General features: G+C 39.2%; 1 protein-coding gene across 3 annotated transcripts in view; it reads right to left on the bottom strand.

Moving 5' to 3' along the window:
* LOC108710852 (phospholipid-transporting ATPase VB) overlaps nucleotides 1-25,062 on the bottom strand; it is a 663,706-nt gene that overhangs the window by 101,027 nt on the left and 537,617 nt on the right. For all 3 annotated transcript variants that reach the window (XM_018252031.2, XM_018252034.2, XM_018252030.2), the window contains 2 exons: nucleotides 13,714-13,985; nucleotides 9,410-9,604 (listed from right to left, as the gene is read on the bottom strand). In XM_018252031.2, the coding sequence (XP_018107520.1) occupies nucleotides 9,410-9,604; nucleotides 13,714-13,976 (458 nt within the window). In that variant the 5' untranslated portion in view covers nucleotides 13,977-13,985. The remainder of the gene's footprint in view (nucleotides 1-9,409; nucleotides 9,605-13,713; nucleotides 13,986-25,062) is intronic.

Genomic DNA, 25,062 nt, shown 5'->3' with positions numbered 1-25,062 from the left:
ATTGATCAAACCTAGAATTTAGCTCATACCAAAACAATCAGGGCAAAATTCATAACTGGTGTTGTATTATGAAGTTGATCTGCACCTAGAAAGAAGTAATTGTATGTGTGTTGCAGCCAGGAGCGACCAGGAACACTTTACAGGGAATGTTCCAGTCAGTATTTCTTGAGGAACATGCAGAGGAACTGGCCTACAGGCATCATGTACACACATAACATGGAGTCTTGTCTACACATTGTCACGATCGGCACCCAAAATCCAGAACCAATGCTAGGCTCCTGGTCTCGGCTCTTGCTTCCGCCTTTAACAGCCGCCTTTCACCTCAGGAGGAGCCCTCGGCTAATTGGATGCCCCCAGGTCTTGTAAATAGAGGAGCCAAGCTAAAGGTTCTGGGTGAGCAGAGGGGTACGATCGTTAGCAAAATCTTTTGGGCAGAAGGTCACAGACAGAAAGTGTAGTCAAAATCAGGCCGGGTCGGTGCAGGCAGAAAACAAGCGGAGTCAAACAGGCAGGGGTCAAAGCCGGGAGATCAATCAAGAATGGTCGAGACAGGCATGGAATACAGATATCAGAATAGTCGGTTTACCAGGCAGAGGTCGGGATCACAGAAGTCAGAAAAAGTCAGGCAGGCATGGTCAAAACAAGTATCAGAACACAGGATTTACACAGGATAGCACCCAGGATCTCTCACATGATGAACCTATAATGGGCAATGAAAAAATACAAAAGGCCCCTTTAAATATCTTTAAATTTCCCGCCAATGCACGCTGGCATCATCACGCCAGCACGAATGCGCCTATATATAAAGAGTATGCGCGCTGCACGTGCCCTAAGGAACCGGCGCACAGGAGGCTGAGGAACGGTGTTGCAGCCGCCCCCGCCGATGGCGCGGCAGGCGTCCCTGCCGAACCGCTAAACCACCAGGGTGAGTAGCTATTACACACATAATGCCTGATTGCATAATGAATTGCTGCAAACCTCTGACTCCTTGCTCCCAGCATGGATTCTACCTTCAAAGGACCATGTGTTTCCCCAGTCTAAAAAGATCATTTGTGGTCAGAACTGCAGTCCTTATGAAGATCAAGCTCTTCAACATTAGCAGCCAGTGACTATGTACTATGGTTTTATTTGCCTATTTGCAGGTTGGAAAATCAAGTGTCCACCTGGCTTTCCTTGAATTAAACCACAGTTAACACTTGTAATATTGTTTTAGTTCAGCTGGTATGCAAGCGTTCTGGCTTTTGGGAAAATTATATATATTTATCAAAAATATTTGGGGGATGCCTTAGCTTACTGTAGTACTGCCTGTTTAGGCCTAAGACAAACACAACACATTAGGATGGACACATAAATGAGCACCGATTGTCCTGACAACCTGTAGTGACCTCCAATGCACCCGTTCAAGTAGTTCTGATAAATTACATGCAATTTCATACCCAGACACTGGAACTACTGCCAGTCTGGACCTGGGGTAATTCTAGGGTACCACTAGCAAACTGTATCCACGAAAGCAAATTGAATCAAATGCTAATGCTGTTATTAAAACCAGGAGAATTGGCAAGAAAGAAGCTATGCCTTCCAAAATCTGAAAATGAGTATCAAAATGTGGGCAAAAAATGCTGAAAAAAAAGCATGCTCTAATTTAAAATTATGTTGGAATTTTTGTTGAAGAAGAAAAAAGAAAGTATGACACTTTACATCGGAAAGTTGCACTTTGGTTTAAAAATTACAACTCCATACTCTTTTCTCACACTTCCGATTAAAAAAGATTTAAATACTATTACATTTCTGGTGGAATCGAACATGTGAAGGTTGGTTGTGATCCCAGCCTCTTCTGACTTTTTCTCTGTGGCATCCGTAATTGTAGAAAGTAGGAATAGAAAGGTACATTCTTCCATGTAAGTTGACAACGTAGCTAGAAGCATTTTTTATAAAATAAAAAAACACTACTATAAATCTTTGTTACTTTAGGGTAAGGGCACAGGGGCAGATTCGTGGGAAATTAGTCGCCCCGGCGACAAATCTCCTCTTCTTCAGGGCGAAATTTTCCTGAACTGCCTTCCCCTACATTCCCGTCGGTTAGAATGAAAAATCGCCAGCGGGATGGCACTCGCGGCGCTTCGTTTTCCGAAGTCGTCTGAAGTTTCTTCTCCGAATCTGCCCGTGTGCCCTTACCCTTAGTGTTTTTAAGGAGCAAACAAAGCCTTTTTTTTTTTTTTACTGTTATCGTAAATTATCTTTTTTTATGTGCTTTACCTGATCCCCATAACAATGCAACTGCTGCAGCTGGAACAATGAAATAGGAAAAACTCCTGAAGCTAGTTTTGTAAAGGCTAACATCAGAAGCACCAAAAAAAAAGAACTCTGTACCTCCTAAAGTTACTACATAGTTACAGTGCATTTCAGTTTAGTAATTAAAGGATGAACCCATAATAAGTACCCGGGGGACTATAAGTATGAGTATTCGCTCTTCTAAGTTCTTCTGTAATATAGAGATCACCTGTGAATTTGTAGACTCCCACTTTTAGGATTAAAGCGTAAAAGTTGATCCATTGAAAGCAGTGCAATTCAAACAGTGACAGCTGGAAAAGTGCCTTTAAATATGATGCCAATGGCAAAATCCCTTCCAAAATATATTTATAGAAAAGTACTGAAAAGGCATAACTGCTAAGAAAAGAATTTATGCAGAATACGCCATAGAAGGGGCACATACAAAAAACGCAGCCACTTACATTTTTGACTTTTTCCCAGAGACCTGGAAAAGAGGGTCAACCAGAAGAATCTGACACTTTGTTTCTTTGTGGCATTGATAAATGACTCATTACTAAGGGGCAGATTTATCAAGTGAATTTGATGGCATTTTCGAAGTAAAAAAATTCGAAATTCAAAGTAATTTCTTGGATACTTCGACCAGCGAATACGCTACTACGACTTTGACTTCGATTCAAAGTAAAAATACTTTGATTATCAAATGGTCGATTAATTCAAGTACTGTCTCTTTAAAAAACTTTGACTTCAATACTTTGCCAAATTAAACCTGCCGAAGTGCTATGTTAGCCTATGGGGGCCTTCTAAAGAATTTTTCTGAAGTCAAAGAAATATCGTTCGATCGATGGATGAAATCCTTCGATTAGTTCCATTCAAAGGATTTCATCGTTCGATCGAACGATTTTACTTCGACCGCAAATGACCAAATTTGATGTAAAAAAAAATTCTAAGTCAAAGTATTCCAATTTGATGGTCGAATTTCAAAGCTTTTTCTACTTCAAATTCGACCCTTGATAAATCTGCCCCTTAAAGTTAGAGTGCTTAAAGGAAAACTATACCCCCAAAATGAACACTTAAGCAACAGATAGTTTATATCATATTAAATGGCATATTAAAGAATCTTACTACTTTGGTATATATATTTAAGTAAATTTTGCCCTTTTACATCTCTTGCCTTGAACCACCATTTTGTGATGGTCTGTGTGCTGCCTCAGAGATCACCTGACCAGAAATACTACAACTCTAACCGGAAAAGGAAAAGTGTTGATGCAAAAGACAGAAGTCTGTCTGTTAATTGGCTCATGTGACCCAACAAGTATGGTTTGTTGGTATGTTTGTGTGCACAGTGAACCGTACGATCCCAGGGGGCGGCCCTTATTTTTTAAAATGGCAATTTTTATATTTAGGATTACCCAATGGCACATTAAGTATATTAATATGAAAATGGTTTATTTCCATGAAGCAGGGTTTTACGTATGAGCTGTTTTATGCAATATCTTTTTATAGAGACCTACATTGTTTGGGGGGGGGTATAGTTTTCCTAAAAGGAATTTTTCTCTGAGTGATACTAAAGCATTGTACAGATGCACAGAAACGTCCCTAGGCACTTAGAATTAGCACCAGCCAAGAAACTGCGAACCATTCAGCCAATAAAGAGTTATTATTTGGATTTAGCTATTTGATGGCTTAAGTTCTTTTGTTAACCCTTCCTCCACCAGTAGAGCAAGGGCCCACATGGAAACAGCAACATGTCTCGTGTAACCTGTGCTTACTGGGAGTTGCAGGCCAAGTTCAAGTCTATTTGTGGTAATTCAGAGTTTAAGGTACCCTATGCCCTAGCTTGTGTTACACATATGTTATGGACAATAAATTATTGATGTGTTCTTTTTACTTTATTGTATACGAATACATTTGGGTGGATTATGAGCACCTGGACCATTATTTATCTACAGACACACATAGCGATACTACACGTTGAGTTACAATTATTTTAAATATTTATTGCTTTCTCATTTCAAATAAGGTATAGGGGTAGGTGCCAAAAACAATGGTAATAAGAGGACAAGTGACAGTGTATGTAGGGGGTCTGGACTGGTGCAAAAGGCACTTTCAGAGAATAGGTAGATGGGGGTAATATCTGGCTGTAATGGCTAATGGTTGTGGTCAGGTTTATATATGGGGCATGAGCTGCATTGTCCTTTAATTTTTTAAGTACTAGGCTTGACAAACAAACCACAAACAACGATATAAGTCAATGGAGGGCACTCTAAAGTACCAATTAGTGATCAATTTAATTTATGTAACGCCCACTTGGCCAACCCCCCTGGTGCCAAGGTCGTACCTGCTTACCAAATCGAGTCCTGAGTCCCCTTTGCAAGGTGAAAGGGTACTGTGAATGCTTCTCTGGCAGTGCTTCCACCTAATGGGATCCGGGAATACACCTGCGGTGTCCCCATTAGGACAACAAATCAATCACACACTTTATTATATAAAAAATAGCTTTTATGCAAATTTAAAGGGGAAGTAAAACTTTACATTCTCATTTATAAAAATGCCCACTATCCTAGGAACCTGTAGCAGTCCAGTCCTGGTAATTCCCTGCCAGTAAAAGTCCCGCACTACTCCATTTTGGCAGACCAAGAGTCTCAATCCCTTGTCCCCAAAAGAGTACCAGTCCTAGGTAGCATTACCTGCCCACATACTTTCCCACTGGAAAGTATTTGCTCCCACGTGGCAGGCACACAAACAGCATGTTTCTCCAAACAGGAGATCGCCAGATTCTCATCCTTTCCTACCCCTTCCCTCAGGTAACACTCTCCCCAAAGGAGTCATACAGATGGGTAATATCACACAGAGCTGGTAGGCATCCACAGTGATGAAATCTTTATAGGCTCCAGACTCTCCCAGTTGAGCACATCGCTTGCTTGATCCATTTGCTGAACTGTAGCTCCCAGTACTGTCTATAGCACAAGTCCAGTGTCTGGCATCAATCTTCTAGAACATCAGGGTCCAGTTATCCCTGAGCCCACACAGGGCATAGCAGCCATATGGTGTGCTTCAATTTTCTATTGAATCTACTAAGGTGACATGTATTTACATTTGTATGCTATGCTGATTGACTTTGTTTACATGGTGGAAAATACTCAATGGATTTTGCTCTTTTGTCACATATTACTATTCTGCAAATATAAACAATTTTTAAATACCTCCTAGTTGGTGGGAATCTTTGTGTGCAAGCCCTGACATTCAAAACAAAACACAAACCTCTGAATTAGGTCAGTGGATGTGCTATGCAAACTTAACTACACAAAATATATGTTATGGTCAATTTTATCAGGAGCCAAATGTTAAACTTCTGTTTGTATAAAGCCTCAGGCCTTGTTCAAATGTGATTATTCTGGAAGTAAAGACAGAACAATTGCTGACATATAAACATGGATCCAAGGGCTCCCAGGGAAGCTGAGAAATCACATCTACTGCCGTGGGCACATTGCCATGAATTTCATTTGCAAAAGGAACAGATCACTTTATAAACAAAACCGCAACAAGTAACGGTTTGGTGGTAGGAAAACTGTATATATAAACGTTGCCATTAAAATTCAATCCCGATGGCTACAGAGCTATTTGGCACATTTCCATAGCAAGCAGGTAAAGTTTATTCTATCTGGATTCAGATGAATGGATTGGTTCACCTTTGGAAGAAACATGGCTAACAAATCAGATTCTTCTGCATCAGGGTAGCAGCTCCACTGCTTTATTAAGCCCCTTGTGGATAAAGAGATAACTTGCAGCACGACGGATGACTAAACAGTGTTGACATACAGCCTCTAAACTGTCAGCTCTCTGCCGTTTGCAACACATTCCTAAATTGGGTTTTACCAGTGAAAAATATTGCAAAAATGAAAAACCCTTAAGAACGCATCTCTCATCCATATCCTGTGCCTTCCTAAAGGCTTGCCGGAGGCGATTCAAAATAGCCCGTCTTTCTACAGAAACATTCTTAAGCAGCAGAACAGAACAAATTCACGTTGCAAGACATAAGAGAGTTTTGGAGATGGCATATAATTGGGGAAGAGTATGTGTGGCCAATGGATTAAAGCAAGTTTCTATTTACTGAATGTCTTCATTCCAAGCACCTTAATAAACAAAGCTGCATCTGTCAGGCTTGTATAAGAGGCAGAGCAGGTAAGTACTATGCAGCGGAATACTAATCCAGCAAGAGTTTGTTGTAATGACATGGGCAGCGTCAAGTCTTGGACCCCCTTCTCCAAAATCACCCTGAATTAAATCCTTCCTACCGCCTCCAGCCAATCACCTGTTGCATACATTTCCCAAAAGCCCGTGCCATTAACACCTCCCGGCTCCATTCCTAGCCCTGTTATGGCTCCTTCTCCTTCATTTTCTTATGGTCCCCAAGGGCATGCCTGAGGCATTTAAAATGCATGATAAAGAGTAGCTATTAGTTAGATGAACCCCTAAGCACTTGGGAGCAGATTTACTAAAGGGCAAAGTGACTAACGCTAGCGACGATTCACCAGCGTTACCGTTTTTAGGCACCTCGCCGATTTACTAATGGGCTCAAGCGTAACTTCTCTAGCGAAATTGACAGACGATAGCTCATTTGCACTCTATCGCCAGGCGAATTTTCGCTCTGGTGAACGGACGTTACTCCGCAAATTCACTAAGATGCGGATTTTACTGACCGTTACCTCTTTCGCCAGACCAGCTCAGACCAGGCGAAGTCCCAAAAACGCTGGCGTCTTTGATAGATAAACTCCTTAAAATTTTTTTAGGTAACTTGGTTCCCCATTACATGTTCTAACATATGGAACACAAACTATACAGTGAGCTTATGTGTAGGACATTATAACAACTATATTTTCATTTTTAAGGTTCCCTGGACTTGTGTAATGTAATGTATTTGCTGCAACATATACGTCCATTAAACTTTATAATTTTCCACCGTATGCAAATTAGCCTGAGTCCTCTAAGGAAGTTACGATAGGCATAATTAAACGCTAGCGCATCTTCGCTTTGATTGGCGACGTAACGTTAGTGAAAATTCACCAGCATTCGGCACCATGGACGCAACATCGCATTTTAGTAAATTTGCGGTGTCCTAGCGAATTTACGCCTGGCCTAGTGCTGCACTGGCTGTGAAGCCGTCGCTGGCGAATTTTTTCCGCTTAGTAAATATACCCCTTGGTGTGGTGGGACAGTTGAATCTTATTGGGTCTGTCATGGACCTTAATTTACTCCTTTTTCCAGATATCCCCTTACTCAACAAGCCATTCTGCCATCTACAGTTTTTCCTTCCTTCCGCTTTTTCTATAGTAATTGTTGTAATATATCTTGTGCTTTATACCACTGCTATATTCAGTTGGTGGGAGTCTTGCACGTGACAAAGATGTCATGGAATCACAATATTGGGGAGTTGTGGGTTTAGCAACGTATTATTACAGGTATGGGACCTGTTATCCAGAATGCTTGGGACATGGAATTTTCCAGATAAGGGGTCTTTCTGTAATTTGGATCTTTATACCTTAAGTCTACTAAAAACGAAAGTAATCATTATTTAAACCCAATAGGATCGTTGATTGTATTATATCTAAGTTGGCATACAGTACATGGTACTGTCATATTATTACAGAGAACAAGGGAATAATGTTTAAAATTTAATTAAAACGGAGTCTATGAGATTTGACCTCCCCATGAGTTGGAGCTTTCTAGATAACGGGTTTCCAGATAATGGATCCTATACTGGAATAATTTTTAATAGCATGTATTTATAAAGAGCCAACATATTTCACTGTACTGTACAATAAATGGGCATATACAATAAACATACAGGATGCATTATAAAAAGAAAAAAAACTAAGGTAAATGGGGCCCTGCTCAAAAGAACTTACATTCTAAAAGGAGAAGGGCTAGGAGACATAGGGTGTAGGAAAAAAAACACAGATTGACTTTAATACATTTTGCGAATTTTCACTGTTTCACAATTTTTATTGAGTTAAATGAAAAGAAATCTCCCCAGCTGCTGTCAGAGAGTAAATCCGGCAGCTGAGCTTGTGGGGTGAGGGATACGAAGTGCATTTCGTTACAAAAGGAAATATGCGTAAGTGAAAATGACATCATGATCAACCATGCATGTGACATCAATTCTAAAATCTAGGGGAGCGCTTAGGTCCCATGCCTAGTGTGGCCCCAGACCGATATACAGCACTGACTGACAGTTTGGTTTTATATTCAGAAGGGGTAGGACACCTGTTCTGGGGCCCTTGGCAACAAATATCAGGATGGCAGGCTTAATGTGCTTCAATGGCATTTCTCATCTTCATTTGTTTTGATGGAAATATTAATATTTCATTAGACTTAAAGGGGAACTCCAGTCAAATTCTCAACTTTTTTTTGTATAATGAAATATAAAGTAACTTCAAGCTACTTTGTAATATCCATTGATTAGAAAATTTCAATCACTTAAAGGGTGGTTCGCCTTTAAGTTAGTATGTTAGTATGTTTTTCAATTGGTCTTAATTACTATTATTATTTTTTTAGTCTTTTAAAGATTTGCCTTCTTCTTCTGACTCTTTCCAGCTTTCAAATGGGGGTCACTGACCCCATTTAAAAAAACAAATGCTCTGCAAGGCTACGCATTTATTGTTATTGCTACTTTTTATAACTCACTTTCTGTTCAGATCCTCCCCTAATTATATTCCAATCTTTTATTCAAATCAATTCATAGTGGCTGTGGCAATTTGGACCCTAGCAACTAGATGGCTGAAATTGCAAACTTGAAAGTTGCCTAACAAGAATCTAAATAACTCAGAAACTACAAATAATAAAAAATGAAAACCAACTGCAACTTGTCTCAGAATATCATTCTCTACATCATACTAAAAGTTAACTCAGAGGTGGAACTTTTAAGCGATAGAAATTTTCTAGTATATTAGAAGGTTGCTTAAAATTATATTTTCTTTCAGCATGCACAATTTAATATTCAGTATTAGGCCCTTTAATGCTACCTGCTGATTGGACGTTGCAATGAGATACTAGACCAGAAGCAATTTTTATTACATTACCTAAAATAGTAGTCAAGTGCATTGGATCAGGCTGTAAACTAATCATTTTGTGCACTTACTTATTATAAACGCTGGTTTTGGTAAAGTTGATTCTTCTGTCAACGCAGTATCGTTTATAGTCTTCCACCGCATCTTTAATTGCAATAACGCCCAGCACGATCACCAGCGGCACCATGGTTATTTCTTTGTGAAACACGCCGATTTGTGGCACCCAGTTCAAGGCGGCCAGAAAAACAAAGTAAATGTTGGCGGATCTACAAGAAAACGAGATGGCATTTAGTAAACTAAATACAACTACATTGAGGAGTCCTGCTATTATTTGTCTATTAGATTTTGAGAGGTAGCCAAAAATGTTTTTGATTTTTAAAGCCCCACCCCCTCACCATTGCTGGTAATATGTCAGTTCAGCTAATTCTCTTATGAAAATGTAGGTTTCAGTAGTAGCCTCCTTTTTAGTATTTTATTCATACATCAAACTAACACGCAAAGGGATTGTTCACCTCTAAATTAACTTTTAGTATAATGCAGCAATTGCTATTCAGAGACAATTTACAATTGGTCTTCATTTTTTATTATTCGTGGTTTAGTGAGTTATTTTTAGCTTTCATTCAGCAGCTCTCCAGTTTACAGCGATCTTGTTGCTAGTAGGGATCCAGCAAATCCAGCATTCGGTTTGGTATTAAGCCAGGATTTGGCTCTTTTTCTCCAGGATTTGGACAAATCCAAATGCCTGGTCAAACTGAATCTTAATCCTTAAAATCATGGGACTTTTGTAAATGTACTATACGCATGGAGTTTTCTTTGACTATTCCTAACACTAACTTACAAATACAAATTAGGGTTGGCATTTGGTCCTGTATTTGGCCAAATTGTTTGCGAGGGATTCAGCCAAATCCCAAAATAGTGGATTCTGTGTATCTCTAGTTCAGGGATCCCCAACCTTTTGATCCTGTGAACAACATTCAGAAGTAAAAGGAGTTGAGGAGCAACACTAGTATAAAAACTGTTCTTGGGGTGCCAAATAAGTGCTGCGATTGCCCATTTGGTAGTCAATATGTGGATTGTCAACCTACAGGAGTCTCTGTTTGGCAGTACACCTAGTTTTTATGCAACCAAAACTTGCCTCCAAATCAGTAATTCAAAAAATAAGCCTGGTAGGAGGCCACTGGGAGCAACATCCAAGGGGCTGGAGAGTGACATGTTGCTCACGAGCTAGTGGTTGGGGATCACGGCTCTAGTTGGTAGGGTCCCAATTAACCTAGCAACAGACAATGGTTCGAAAAAGAGATAGGAGTTTGAATAGAGGAGAACCAAAATAGAAAGATAAGTAATGAAAAGTTAAAATAAGAATAAAATTGTAGCCCCACAGAGTAGTCTCCAGAGTAGAGCTGGAAAGAGTCAAACAAGGAAGAAGGCAAATTATTTAAAAACTATAAAACAAAAACAAACAATGAAGACAAATTGAAAATTTGTAAGAAAGGCCACTCTATAACATAAATAACAATATAAAACCCTTTAATATTTTCCCCCTTTAAATTTGTTTGAGACAATCATAATTCTATCATCCATCATCAATGGAGGCAACTTGTCTGCCATTTATTCATCACTTCTTGAGATGCTTGCGAAGATCAGCTAATTGTGATCCAATCATTTATAACCATTAGAGGGCAGGTAGATCGTGATGGATGATCCACACGTAACTCAAGCCAAATAATTGGTTGGTACGCTGTTGTGCATGTAATGAATAACAGGGAATGCGCTAGGTGAGCAGGCTGCTGTGACATGAAGCACTTGATCATAAAAATGCCACGCACAAAAGCTTGCTGCGTATGTTCAGTTCAAATAAGCGTAAACACACAATGCTCCAGATCTTCTCCAAATCAAAGCCTCTGTCCTCAATGACAAGATCCCTTTATTGCAGCAATATTTGCTTTTCTCTTTCTTTTTTGTTTTTTTTAACATACAGTGCTTCCAAATGATTAAATCAAGGATTTGCTAAATAAAGGTGATGCATTTAATAACCCATATTACTTCAATTGTGACAGTTTATTTTATTGTATTTTGAAAAAGTACATTACAAACAGTTGTAAAAATGGAATATGTTTAATATAAGCTCACACTACACATTAAGGGGGTTATTTATCAAAGGTCGAGTTACGTTTCTTCATGAAAATTCGAGTTTTCAAGGGCATTTTTTGGTCCAAAAACGATTTTTGGTGTTAAAAAGAATTTTTTTCCGAGATTTATTCCCCCGACTCTGGAAATAGCCTGAATACGAAAAGACACCATCTAAAACCTGTTGAGGTCATGTAAGAGTCAATGGCAGAGGTCCCTTAAACCATTTGAAGATGTTAAAAACCTTCAAAATGTTTGAGTCTTTTTTGGTGAGTTTCGCTTGAAAACTTGAGTGATTTAAGTTTTTTCCCCACTGAAAACTCAATCAATTTGGGTTTTCGTGTTGTTAAACCAGAACTGTTTTCCAATCGAGTTTTTTCTTAAAGGGATACGGTCATGGGAAAACATGTTTTTTTCAATAAACTTCAGTTAAATGTGCTACTCCAGCAGAATTCTGCACTGAAATCCATTTCTCAAAAGAGTAAACAGATTTTTTTATATTTAATTTTGAAATCTGACATGGGGCTAGACATATTGTCAGTTTCCCAGCTGCCCCAGTCATATGACTTGTGCCTGCACTTTAGGATGGAACTACTATCTGGCAGGCTGTTATTTCTCCTACTTAAAGTAACTGAATCAGTCTCAGTGGGACTTGGCTTTTACTATTGAGTTGTTATTCTTAGATCTACCAGGGAGCTGTTATCTTGTGTTAGGGATACTAAAAAAAAAAAAAGCTAAATAACAAAAAAAACACAAATAAAAAATAAAAACCATTTGCAAATTGTCTCAGAATATTTCTCTCTACATCATACTAAAAGTTCATTTAAAGGTGGACAACCCCTTTAAATCCTTTTCATTCTCTGACATCATGTCATGACCAATTCCCTTTCTATTTTACTCCCTACAGGGCTCTTGCCAATCAGAGGATAAACAAAGCAAAGCTCAATCTTGGCTTCCATGCTACAGGTTCACAAGTTATTTTTTTATAAGGAATGGAATACTTTCCATAAAGTTTTGCCACTATCCAACCCGCCAATATCACTATGTCCAACCCCTGCTTCCTTCTAAGCTGCCTCTGACACTGGCTGAGAACAGGCTTCTTTGTGTATATTCTGAAAACATGGATGAGTAAATCTGTCAGTTGCCACCTTATCTCAGTCTGTAGCTTCAGTTTTCTTTTCATAAAACGAATATGATGAATCACGATGAAGCAGCTAGTATAAAATAATTCAACATACAAATAAAACCATCATTTACTGATGCACCTCTTTATGGAGTGGAACGTGGAAGTCAAAATTTCCCTGATATATCTGCCTAACTGAACTACAGGTATGGGAAACTGTTGTGCAGAATGGTCAGGATCTAGATAAGGGATCTTTCTGTAATTTTGATCTCCATACCTTTAGTCTACTAAAAATCATGTAAACATTAAATAAACCCAATAGAATTGCTTTACCTCCAAACAAGGATTAATTACAAGTAGGGGCAGCATAGGACTGGGGGGTCTTGGCCCACCGCGGCAAATTCACCTTCCCCAGATGTAAAGCTTCCTCGTTCCCTTTTCCTCCCCCCGCCAATGTGAACTTACGCATTTCTTCTTGCGATCACTGGAGGGGGAGGTCAGGAAGCACCGGAGCTGCTGGCTGGGGAATGGGGTCTGGGCCTGTGGGGCCCACAAGTGCTGGGGCCACCGGGTTTTTTTCCCGGTGTCCCGCCAGCCCAGTCCGACCCTGAGGGGGGTCCAGAATGCTCGGGACCTGGGGCTTTCTGGATAACAGATCTTTCCAGTGTCGGACTGGGCCCCACCGGCCCAGATCCGCTTCTTAGTGGCTCAGCACGACCCCACTTTTTCAGGGGTCGCAGTAAAATAACCTGATGCGGCACACCAGAGCTAGAAATTCATGTAAACATTAAATAAACACAATAGGCTGGGTTTGCTTCCAATAAGGATTAATTATATCTTAGTTTGGATCAAGTACAAGCTACTGTTTTATTAATACAGAGAAAAGTGAAATGTTTTTTAAAAATTTGGATTATTTGGATAAAACGGGTTTCCGGATAACAGATCCCATACATGTATATCTTAGTTTAATGGATGGAACAGAAGTGATACCTACGACGTGCCATATCTGTCTATTCGGCCCGCAAGACGATTGGTTGGAAGCCATAAATGATAGTGATCAGAACACTTGTGGCACATACTGTAGTTCCAAAACTGAGAAACACAAATTCAGCAATTCATTCTTACCTGTAAAACTGCTCAAAGAGGTTTTTCGGTAGAAAGCTCAGCAAAGAATATTTGGTTGTTCGAATCTTGTTTCCCTTGTAATAGCGAGATACTCTCTTCCAGTCTCTCTCGTACTTTTCATTGTTTGCAAATACAACGCGTTCCTTGCTCAGGTTGTACTCAGGTTGTTTCCTCTTGGCTGACAGGAGAGGTGTTGTTTCAGAGGAGCATTCTGAGGAGCAGCTTCGTGCAACACGCGTCCAGCGGTAAAGGCTTGAATCCATTGACAAAACCTGTATGAAAAAAATAAATAAATAAACCATTTCAGAGACATTTTCATGAAGGTATGCCGTACATTCATAATAAAGCTATTCTGATATTACGATATTGGTTTCTGGATTCTCCGGAGAAAAAAAATATATATATATATCTATAGATTTATCTACAGATGAAATTTAGTTCACCATTTGACAAATACTACAGGTATGGGATCTTTTATCTGGAAACCCGCTATCCAGAAAGCTCCAAATTACACAAAGGCAATCTCCAATAGACTCCATTTTATAATAATGCAAATTTTTTAAAATAAAACAGTAGCTTGGACTTGTTCCACACAAATATATAATTAATCCTTATTGGAAGAAAAAACAGCCTATTGGGTTTATTTAATGTTTAATGTATGGATTATGTAATGTTTGATGTATTCAGATCCAAATTACAGAAAGACCCGTTGTGTAAACTGAGACTGCTGAGTTAGGTTTTTTTTCCTATTATTTTCTCACACACACTGCTGGCACCCAGACATGCTAGGTTAGTGCTCCTCCTTGTCCATTATATATACTAATTTGATATATATATATCCTATATAATAAAGTTGAAGTGTCTCTGCGTCCAGTCCCTGTGTCCGTGGGATTGCGCTTCTATGCATGTGCCCCACAAACCGTCTCTGGCAAATTTTTTTTAGACTAAAACAATTCTGTTTTTAAAAATGTTTGACTACATATGTTCTAGCGCCCGTTAATTTAATAGGCTTAATCTCTAGTAATATTATAATTTTGTGATGAGTGCTGTGCATATATATAGCAAATAAAGTACCCCCTCTTGTAAATTATACTTATATTATATATTATATAAGTTACCGAGGAGTTTCATGACCATTTTATAGTATGAGGCCGAAGGCTGAGTGTTTTTATACAGGTCATGGAACTCCGAGGTAACTTCAAATATCCTCATATTTTGCAACAGGGGGTACTTTATTTATTATAATACACAAGATTCAGTGAGTCATGTGACAGAGATGACATCACTACTCACTGTTTAGGATACAAATTACAAGATATTCATGGTTTTTGTGTATTATATATATATATATATATATATATATATATATATATATATATATATATACACACACACACACACACACACACACACACTCAGTTTACATATACACACACACAGGTATAGAATCCGTTATTCAAAAAACCATTATCCATTAAGCTCCTAAGTATGAGAGCCATCTATAGTCATCTCCCATAGACTGCATTTTAATCATATAATTAAAATTTTTAAACACTATTCCCTTTTTCTCTGTAATAATAAAACAGTACCTTGTACTTGATCCCAGCCAAGATATGATTAATCCTTACCGGAGGAGAAACAATCCTATTAGTTTTAATAAATATTTAAATGATTTTTCATTAAGGCATGGTAATTCAGATTATCAAAAGAGCTCTTATCCAGAAAACTCCAAGTTCCGAGCATTCTGAATATGGATATATATATACAAACACACAGCACTCACTACAAATTTTCAAATGCCTGAGCGCCAGTAATAAATCCCTATGGGACCAGACTGTAAATTATATCCCTATAAATGGCGTGTTCTGACGTCAGAACGCGCCTTTTATAACAGGGGCCGCCGAATTTGACGCAGCGCGTCGGAATTTGGCGGTGGCGCGCCCAAATTTGACGCCGGCGACCAAAATTTCTACGCCGACCCCTCTACAAATGTAGATTATAATGCATAATGTACCCCCTACTAGAAATTTATAAAGATATCAGAAGTCACCACGGAGTTTATGTGACCTGCCTCGTGCTTTTATATGGTCACATAACTCCTCTGTGATTATAATATCTTTATAAATTACAGTAGGGGGTACATTACCCTATATATATCTATATATCTATATATCTATATATATATATCTATATATCTATATATCTATATATATATATATATATATATATATATATATATATATATATATATATATATATATATCCATTCTGCAAAGATTGACATTCTGCAAAGATTGACAGCACTTCAAGGATTTTCACAACTCAACGATAATCTCAAGCAGGTGAAGGTTTATTTAAGATCCAACGTTTCAGTTCCTCACAGGAACCTTCGTCAGGAATAATACCACAGTGCTCAAACATACAAACATTTAAATAGATCTAAATGGTGCCAAAGGGGTTGTTTTGGGGCGCATGTCAATCATCATTAACTGTAAAACAAGTGGTAACAAACTGCACTGTAATACGTATTTGTAAATATTTGTAGATATTGCCAACATGACACCAGTGGCAGGGGTGCGTCCTACTGTCCCCAGGTTTCATTCGTACAACGGTACGCTTACAGTAAAACCCGTCCGTAGTACAGTTTCAGTGGGCCGGAAGCCGGTAGCCGCCGAGAGCTACAGAGAGAGGAGACGCTGGCTACGTTGCTAGACAATCTGCACATTAGGGAGCGTAACTTGGCGCTTACACGGATAGCAACCGTTCATGAGTACCTTGCTTGCAACTACTCCTGCCATATGAGGTAGAGTTTGCGAAGAGCCCAGTCTGGTGCAGAGGTTGTTTGCAGGGCTCGGGTGCCAATATATGTGTAGCACAGCGTTACCTCCTTTCTCGTTTGCTCTTTGCCCACATACAGTACTGAGTTATGTTTGGTGCAGCAAAGATGCTTAACCTATAGGGGAATATCTATTTGCACCACCCAGTCACTAAGTGCCAAATATATTGTTTAAAAATGGCAAACGTAGAACAGAAGTGTGGGTAAGTACCCCACAATACAAACATAAGAGAGTGCAGATGTTATGAATGACGTGTGTTGTTGCAGTTTCAATCCAAAGGAGGTTGCTAACACAATATACTGTAGCGAAGAAAAGGCCAATAATGAATGTGTATCAACCTAAAGAGAGTTCAAAAAAAGGAAATGTTGCAGATTACATGAGTATACGGAAGTTATAGGAAACAACCCAGAGGCAAAGTTTCATTCAGTCCACGAGGGGCAAGAGTTTCCAATTTGTATATCCAGCGGGACTCTCTCCTCAAAAGTGCTTGGTCCCTATCATCCCCTCTTGCAAGGGGGGGGGGGGGGGCTGAAGATCTATGGCCATGCATCGGAAAGTAGAGGGTGGATGTCCCTTTGACAAGAAATGTTTAGCCACCGGTTGTGTGGCTTTATTGTCTTTGATGGCTTTACTAATAGCAGATCTATGATTGGCGATCCTTTCTCTTAATGTGGTACAGGTTTTGCCCACATAATCAGTCCTCGAGGACAGGTTATAATATAAACCACGTAAGTAGAGGTGCAGCTTAGTCTGTGTTTGATCTTGTATTGTTTTCCTTGATGTGGGTGTGGAAAATCTGGTCCTGTCAAGAGGCATCTACACGTGAAACAGTCCGGACACTTATAGCAGCCCAGTTTGGTGTTCTTTGTTAACCAATTCACTTCTTTTTTAGCCGATGTATTAATGTCCCTACGTATTAGCTGATCTCTCAAGCTTTTATCCCTTTTGTAGCCCAATATAGGTCTAGGTGTTGTATTTAAGGATAGGGAATCATCCATGTTCAACATGGGCCAGTGTTTGTTGATACATTTTGATAATTGGCATGATGCAGACGATAACGTAGTGTTGAAGACAAGAGGAGATGTTTTTCTCGGACAGTAGGTCACTTTGGGAATATTGCAATGCTCTGTTTAGTTGTGTATATAGAAGTTTCTCCTGATATCCCCTTTCCACGAATCTGAGGAACATTTTCCTTCGTTGTGTTTCTGCTGTCTCTTTTGTGCTGTTATTACGTATCGTAAAATGGAGTGTCCCACAAGTGGATCGATATGTATGGCTTCAAATTCCGACATACATAGGTTGGCATATGACAGGGCAATGGCACTGCCCATTGCTGTCCCGGCTGTATGGTGATAATAGGACTTTTCAAACCTAAATAAATTCCTTGTCAAGGTAAGTTCTAAAAGGTGAAGTAAAAATTCAATAGGTACTTCACCTGGCAGTGAAGTTATTAGGGCTCTTTTGCAGGCCTGTATTCCTTGGTCATGGAGTATCACGGTATAGACACTTTTAAGGTCCATTTTCACTTGGAGGCAGTCAGGGGTGTTGCTCAGGTCCCTAAATCTTCTAATCACGTGGCTGGAATCTTGTGTGTGGGAAGGCATGGAGTGTATGAGAGGTTGCAGAAAATTGTCGACAAAGGTAGAGACAGGTTGATACAGTGAGCCTACAGCTGAGATTATAGGTCTGCATGGTGGAGAAGATAACGATTTATGCACTTTAGGAAGTGTGTAGATGATTGGTGTACGGGGATGTACTGTGGTCAAATAACCATGAGTACTTTGATCAATCCACCCAACGTTTCTGGCCAAAAGGAGGAATTCATCTATTTCCCTTTTGAAATTAATGGTGGGATCCCCCTGTCGTAGCCTATATGTGTTCTGGTCTGCTAGTTGGCCCAATAGTTCTTCCTTGTAGTATGTGTGGTCTAGTAAAACTATTGACCCACCCTTGTCTGTGGGTCTTATAACCAAGGATTTGTCCGACTTTAGTGTTTTTATGGCCAATCTTTCGGCAGGATTGAGAATGCTGTGTGTGACCAAGTTAGCCATTGCTGGATATACAAATTGGAAACTCTTTGCCTCTGGGTTGTTTCCTATAACTTCCGTATACTCATGTAATCTGCAACATTTCCATTTTTGAACTCTCTTTAGGTTGATACACATTCATTATTGGCCTTTTCTTCGCTACAGTATATTGTGTTAGCAACCTCCTTTGGATTGAAACTGTAACAACACACGTCATTCATAACATCTGCACTCTCTTATGTTTGTAACGTGGGTTACTCAGCCGCGCTTCTGTTCTACATTTGCCATTTTTAAACAATATATTTGGCACTTAGTGACTGGGTGGTGCAAATAGATATTCCCCTATAGGTTAAGCAGCTTTGCTGCACCAAACATAACTCAGTACTGTATGTGGGCAAAGAGCAAATGAGAAAGGAGGTAACGCTGTGCTACACATATATTGGCACCCGAGTTAAGCACTAATGCGCTGTTCAAATTTTGGCACCCGAAGTCCCTAACAGCAGGGGCAGGGCTGGAGTGTGGCAGGGCCCAGTCGGGAACGACAGAGTCTTATGTCACATACCGCCCTGCAAACAACCCCTGCACCAGACTGGGCTCTTGGCAAACTCTACCTCATATGGCAGGAGTGGTTGCGAGCAAGGTACTCATGAACGGTTGCTATCCATGTAAGCGCCAAGTTACACTCCCTACTGTGCCGTTGCCAAGCAACGTAGCCAGCATCTCCTCTCTCTGTAGCTCTTCGGCAGCTACCGGCTTCCGGCCCACTGAAACTGTACTACAGACGGGTTTTTGTATTGTTTCCAAGGTGATAATATTAGTGCTGCATGTTTAAAACTGTGTTGGGTCACCGTGCATTAATAATTGGCTCTATGATATGTAGCGGAACACATCTGAACCAAGAAGGGAATCACTATCTAAATTAAAAGAATAAAAAATCATGACTAAGCTGACAATTCCTTTTTCATCTTGCAGACAAGGGTCAGCATTCCTACTCGAATGAAATCCCTCGAATTAAAGGGATTCCATCATGATTCTGGGGGCACCTGGGAAACTGGCAACCTCAAGCCCCATATCAGATTTCAAAATTAAATATAAAAAAAAGGGATTTCCTCTTTTGAAAACGGGATTTCAATTTTCAATGCAGGATTCTGCTGGTGGAGCCCTATTGAAGGAAAACTATACCCACAAAATGAATACTTAAACAACAGATAGTTTATATCATATTAAGTGTCAATTTAAAAAATCTTACCAAACTGGAATATATTTAAGTAAATATTGTCCTTTTACATCTCTTTCCTTGAGCCACCATTTTGTGATGGTCTGTGTGCTGCCTCAGAGAGATCACCTGACCAGAAATACTGCAGCTCTAACTGTAACAGGAAGAAGTGTTGCAGCAAAAGACAGACCATGTTAATTGGCTCATGTGACCTAACAAGTATGGTATGTCGGTTGTTTGTGTGCACAGTGAATCGTACGATCCCAGGGGGCGGCCCTTATTTTTTAAAATGGCAATTTTCTATTTAGGATTACCCAATGGCACATACTACTAGAAAAGTATATTATTATGAAACTGGTTTATTTACATGAAGCAGGGTTTTACATATGAGCTGGTTTTATGTCTTTCTATAAAGACCTACAATGTTTGGGGGGGTATAGTTTTCCTTCAACTAATGCATTTTGTAAAAAATATGTTTTTCCCATGATTGAATCCCTTTAAGTTTCATAGGTTTGCATCCCCTACAAAAATTCAAAAATAATCCTAAACATTTTCTCCTATGGGCCACCCTTTTACTTTTTCACAGTGTCAGTAGGCGCTATCAAGATATATCATGCAACATGGTCATCTCCAAAACGATTTTGGTCAGCCGTGTCTCTTTAACAAGTCTGCTTCAATAAGATAAAAGGGTCCGTTTATTTAATTCATTAGCGGCATCTGAAAATAGAGCAGCTCGTTTCATGTAATTTCCATCATACTGCTGTTCAGACAAACTAGGCTTTTTATGGTTGCGGTGAGCTGTCGCATTGTATTCTATGATTTATTGTTCAGTTAAAACACCTGATGTCACAATGGCCTTATTATATACACCAGGGTATATTCTGTCCCACTTGTGATTTTCCCATTATGTACCATTTCAGAAATAATTAAGGGTTCATCCACCTATGCAAATTAATTAAGAACTTTTACCTCGGAATAATGAGCAGATGGAAATCTATAATTATACAATGCGTGGGCAAAGAAGCACATACATATTTCCAACACTTGATTATTTAGAGGCATTTTCATTGCTAAACTTTGTCAACAACAGAAAAAAAACTTTCAGAAACGCCAGAGACTTTTTTTTTTTTTGGTTTTGGTTTAATTCTGTTTTCCGTTCCCTGCAGGCGATAAATCAAATTGTTTTCTTGTCATTAATTTCAAAAACCCAGCACTGACGGACCAGATCTAGGCTGCTTAATTAAATTACAGAAACATATCAAAAAGCTACAAGATAAAGATTTGATATCAAGGTATTAAGTCAATTTGGGGAATGGTAATTAATGATTAAATTCAACGACAGAGGTTTATTAGCAGACTGTAAAACCACATTTTAGCGAGCAGTCAACTACTTATCTCGGAGGTATAGCACTGTACAAAATGCTTTCTGACTTCACAGATGTTAACAGTAATAATTATAAGAGAAGAAATAGAGGCTTATAAGTGAACCAATAGGAGCAAATGGCTCCAGAAGATATAAGGACTCATTTATGTCCACAAGCTCAGTGGGCAACTTGTGATTTTTTCCCCATTGAGTTGCGCCTAAATGCACTACTGTATAATTCCCCTGTCGGAGTCCTTCCTGCCTTCCATTCAGAATTGGGGCTGCTGCATCTATTGATCAGGGGAAGCTTCAAGCTACAATTTCCACCTGACCAGGTAGTAACTCCAGGGTTCCCTTTGTGCCCCAGGTCAACAGACGCAGCATGTTTCTGCCTAAGGAATCAGGAACAGGCATCACCCGCATGTCGAACACTGGCAATGACGCCAGGCACACTTTGAAAATATTCATCACAGCCGCAACCTAATTGGCGCAATTGTTTCAAACCTATAAATCACCCATTTAGGTCAACAAGGACACTTCTGGGATTCTGGGAAAAACATGGCGATTGCTCTTGAAATTAAACTTTGCTCACTGTGCCTCGGAAATTTAATGTGCCTGGCAAAAAAACAAACAAACTGGCAATTCCATAACATATTGAGGGTACACTTCGAAGTGACCTCATGGCGCAGGGTTTAACAGTTTGTTAATATGTTTAATATTTAAATAAAATGAAGTTTTTTTACCAATGATTTGATGAGCAAGCGATTCCTTGATGTGATCCAAAGAGTGTGCTGTCCAGGAATTTGGTGTGTGCAGTATTTCGTTTCCCTTAGCGACGGACTCAGGGCAGCGGCACCTGGGTCACAACGAAGTCCGGGTAAGACAATATACCTTCATATATTTTGGAAGTTTGATCTGGTGATTTTACGAGGGGTCTGGGGCCTTGTGCACCCGGACCAACAGAAGCGAAGGGTGAGCCTAAAACCGGCACTAAGTGTAACCAAACAAATAAATGATTAACTAATTAAGTGTAAGTTTACCACAGGACTCGTAGGAAAACTTTTTGAATCCCAATAGCAACGCTGAAAAAAAAAAAATTTGTGACATAGTTTATACACTTCGAAATGATAAAATATGTAATCCTCCGTTTAAATAGCTCATAGTGGTTAGCAAGATGCCTTGAGTTCAATTCTTGTGTATAAGAAACGGATCCGCACACACACTAATTAATGCAGTAGGGAATATCCCCTTTTATTCAGCCACCAAACATCAACGTTTCGGGGGGGGGGGACACCCACCCTTCATCAGCAACATTGGTTGCTAAGGGACCCAGCCGGGTCAACAGAAGGAACGCACCACCAATTGCAGGATTGGTTAACTACAGGTGTGCGGTAGGAGAATTACATTGTAATTGAGTTCAATTCTGGCATGGACACGAACGAAGAGGAAGTTTGTATGTTCTCCCTTGTGTCTCCAGGTACTCCATTGTCATTGTACACCCCCAAAACAGCTTAATTGGTAGCTGGAGAAACTAGTTCTAGTGCGTGGGGACGGGATCATGCTCTACTGGGAAAAGGGCTGAATAAACTTGTTTCAATTATCACAGAAACCTGCTTTATCTTCTTCAATAAAGAAAGCCCATGGTGGCTAAGAATTTAAATATAGTTAAATAAATGCTTTATAGCCCTTTAATATACATTTCCTAAACGAGCCTGAAACCTTATCAACTTCATTCTTTTTATCAGTGCAGCCCTGCAAATAGATCATAGAGGACACATCTAGGGGGTTATTTACGAAACTCAGAATGCAAAAATCACAAAATATTTTTTTTTTTTATAAGATCGGAATTTTAAAAAAATCACGAATTCTTCGGAATTTATTAAACCCGAGGAAGGAAAAGTCCGAATCAGAAAATCCGGCATCTCAGATCTGTCGAGCTGGCATATAAATCAATGGGAGAAGTCCCAATGATTTTTTGATGTGCGCTGGTTTTTGTGCAATACCCTGAAGTTTTCAGGTGAAAATGACAAAAAAACATGAAAATCGTATAACAAATCCGAAAAAAATCGTGAAAATTAGATTTTTTTTCCTGCAAAGCAAATTTTCAGGAAAATTAAATAATAAATAAGCATGAAAAACCTGAGCGGATTTGATCGGAGTTTGTAACAGAAAATATTGAGATAAATTCGGACTTTGTGTAGAAAATCTACATTCTGGGGCACATTTACTTAGGGTCGAATATCGAGGGTTAATTAACCCTCGATATTCGGCTGTCGAAGTTAAATCCTTCGACTTCGAATATCGAAGTCGAAGGATTTACCGCAAATCCTTCGAATCAAACAATTAACCCCCTAATCGATAACCCCCTAATGTTTTATTTGAAAGTCAATTTTTTTTTTTAGTAACTTGTATTCTAAGTGCATTGTTCCTTTATGTTTTTATTGTGTTAATTCCTTAATGGAAGGCACAATGTGTCTCATTCTATTATATAAAAAAAAAGAAAGGTAAAAAGATTTGGCAGCATTTATATTAATGAATCATTCTGGATGTTCCTTCGGGAGGAGATAAGCATCATAGCAAAATACCAGGTTGAGAAGTAAGCTGAACTGCGCTGGAATTTGCATTGCAATTACAATGGAAAGGCGGCTTATCCTTCACATTGTAGATCTAGCGTACAGAAAGTTATTGTAAAACAGGACACCAAAGATACAATACAAGTTGCTTGATTCAAAGTCCAAGTTAAAAAAAAAAAGTGACTTGTAGAAGGCTGAAACTCAGTACAGGTATGGGATAGATTACCCTGAAATCTCTGAATTATGGAAAGACTGCCTCCCATAAACTCCATTTTATTCAAATAATACACATTTTAAAAAATGATTTCCTATTTCTCTGTAATTAAAAAAAAAACAGTACGTTGTACTTAAACCAAACTAAGATATAATTAAGTTTAATTGGAAGCAAAACCAGCCTATTGGGTTTATTTAATGTTTACGTGATTTTCTAGTAAGGTATGAAGATCCAAAGTACATTATGATCCATTATCAGGAAAACCCCAGGTCCTGAGCATTCTGGATAACAGATCCCATACCTGAACTGGAGATTTCAGAAGCTCCCCATTCAAGTGTATTGGAGTTGCAGGAGTTGTGATTTCTGGTTCTTTCCAACCAGCATAAAGCACACAGTCTCCAGTCTGAAGTGTCCGGGGCCCAATTGCGTGCCATCTCAGGTCGGCCCCCACCCTAGTCACTAACTCCTGCCACCAAACCTGCCACCCCCCCTTCAATGCATGCCTATTACTAGTTTCTCCTTGCCCCAATTTTGGAGCAGAGAGTGGACATGGGTCGGCAGGGCCTACAAGGACCAGATCCCACCGGGTTTTTTCCTGGTGTCCCATCGGTCCACACTGACCCTAAAAGAACCGACTGAGAGAATCATATTAAACATGTATGTTACGTCTTAATAAGGGCATTTATCTGCTCTAGCAAAGTCTTTTGCCAGACCTTCAGAATAGAACAGGGAATTGAAATTTTGATTAAATGAAAACATCATTGTTATTGATGTAAATTAAACCCATATTGTGATCATTAAAATAAAAGATGATCACGTGTTGTAGAATTCATTATATGTAGTATTTATATTTATTGGCTAAGCAATCTGGATTGTCTCTCACTATCACATTATATAGGACAATATTTCCCTTAAGGGCAGTTAGTGTTCTCTGTTTTTAGCAATTTCTGTCCAATAAACATGACATGAACTGTAATTGCCCTATACTCTAATTATTTGATTGAGGCCTAATCCAGCATTGCAGCTGCTACCTATACAGTCACGTCCTACATTTAGGAGCAAAGAAACATTGATTCGTGTATGTCTTTCTTGAAGTGAATTGTCTCTGTTATGCATTCA

This window comes from Xenopus laevis, chromosome 3L (genome assembly GCF_017654675.1).
Source record: "Xenopus laevis strain J_2021 chromosome 3L, Xenopus_laevis_v10.1, whole genome shotgun sequence".
NCBI lineage: Eukaryota > Metazoa > Chordata > Amphibia > Anura > Pipidae > Xenopus > Xenopus laevis.
The sequence above is the reverse complement of the archived record's forward strand: the minus strand, read 5'-3'. Positions and strand labels throughout refer to the sequence as shown.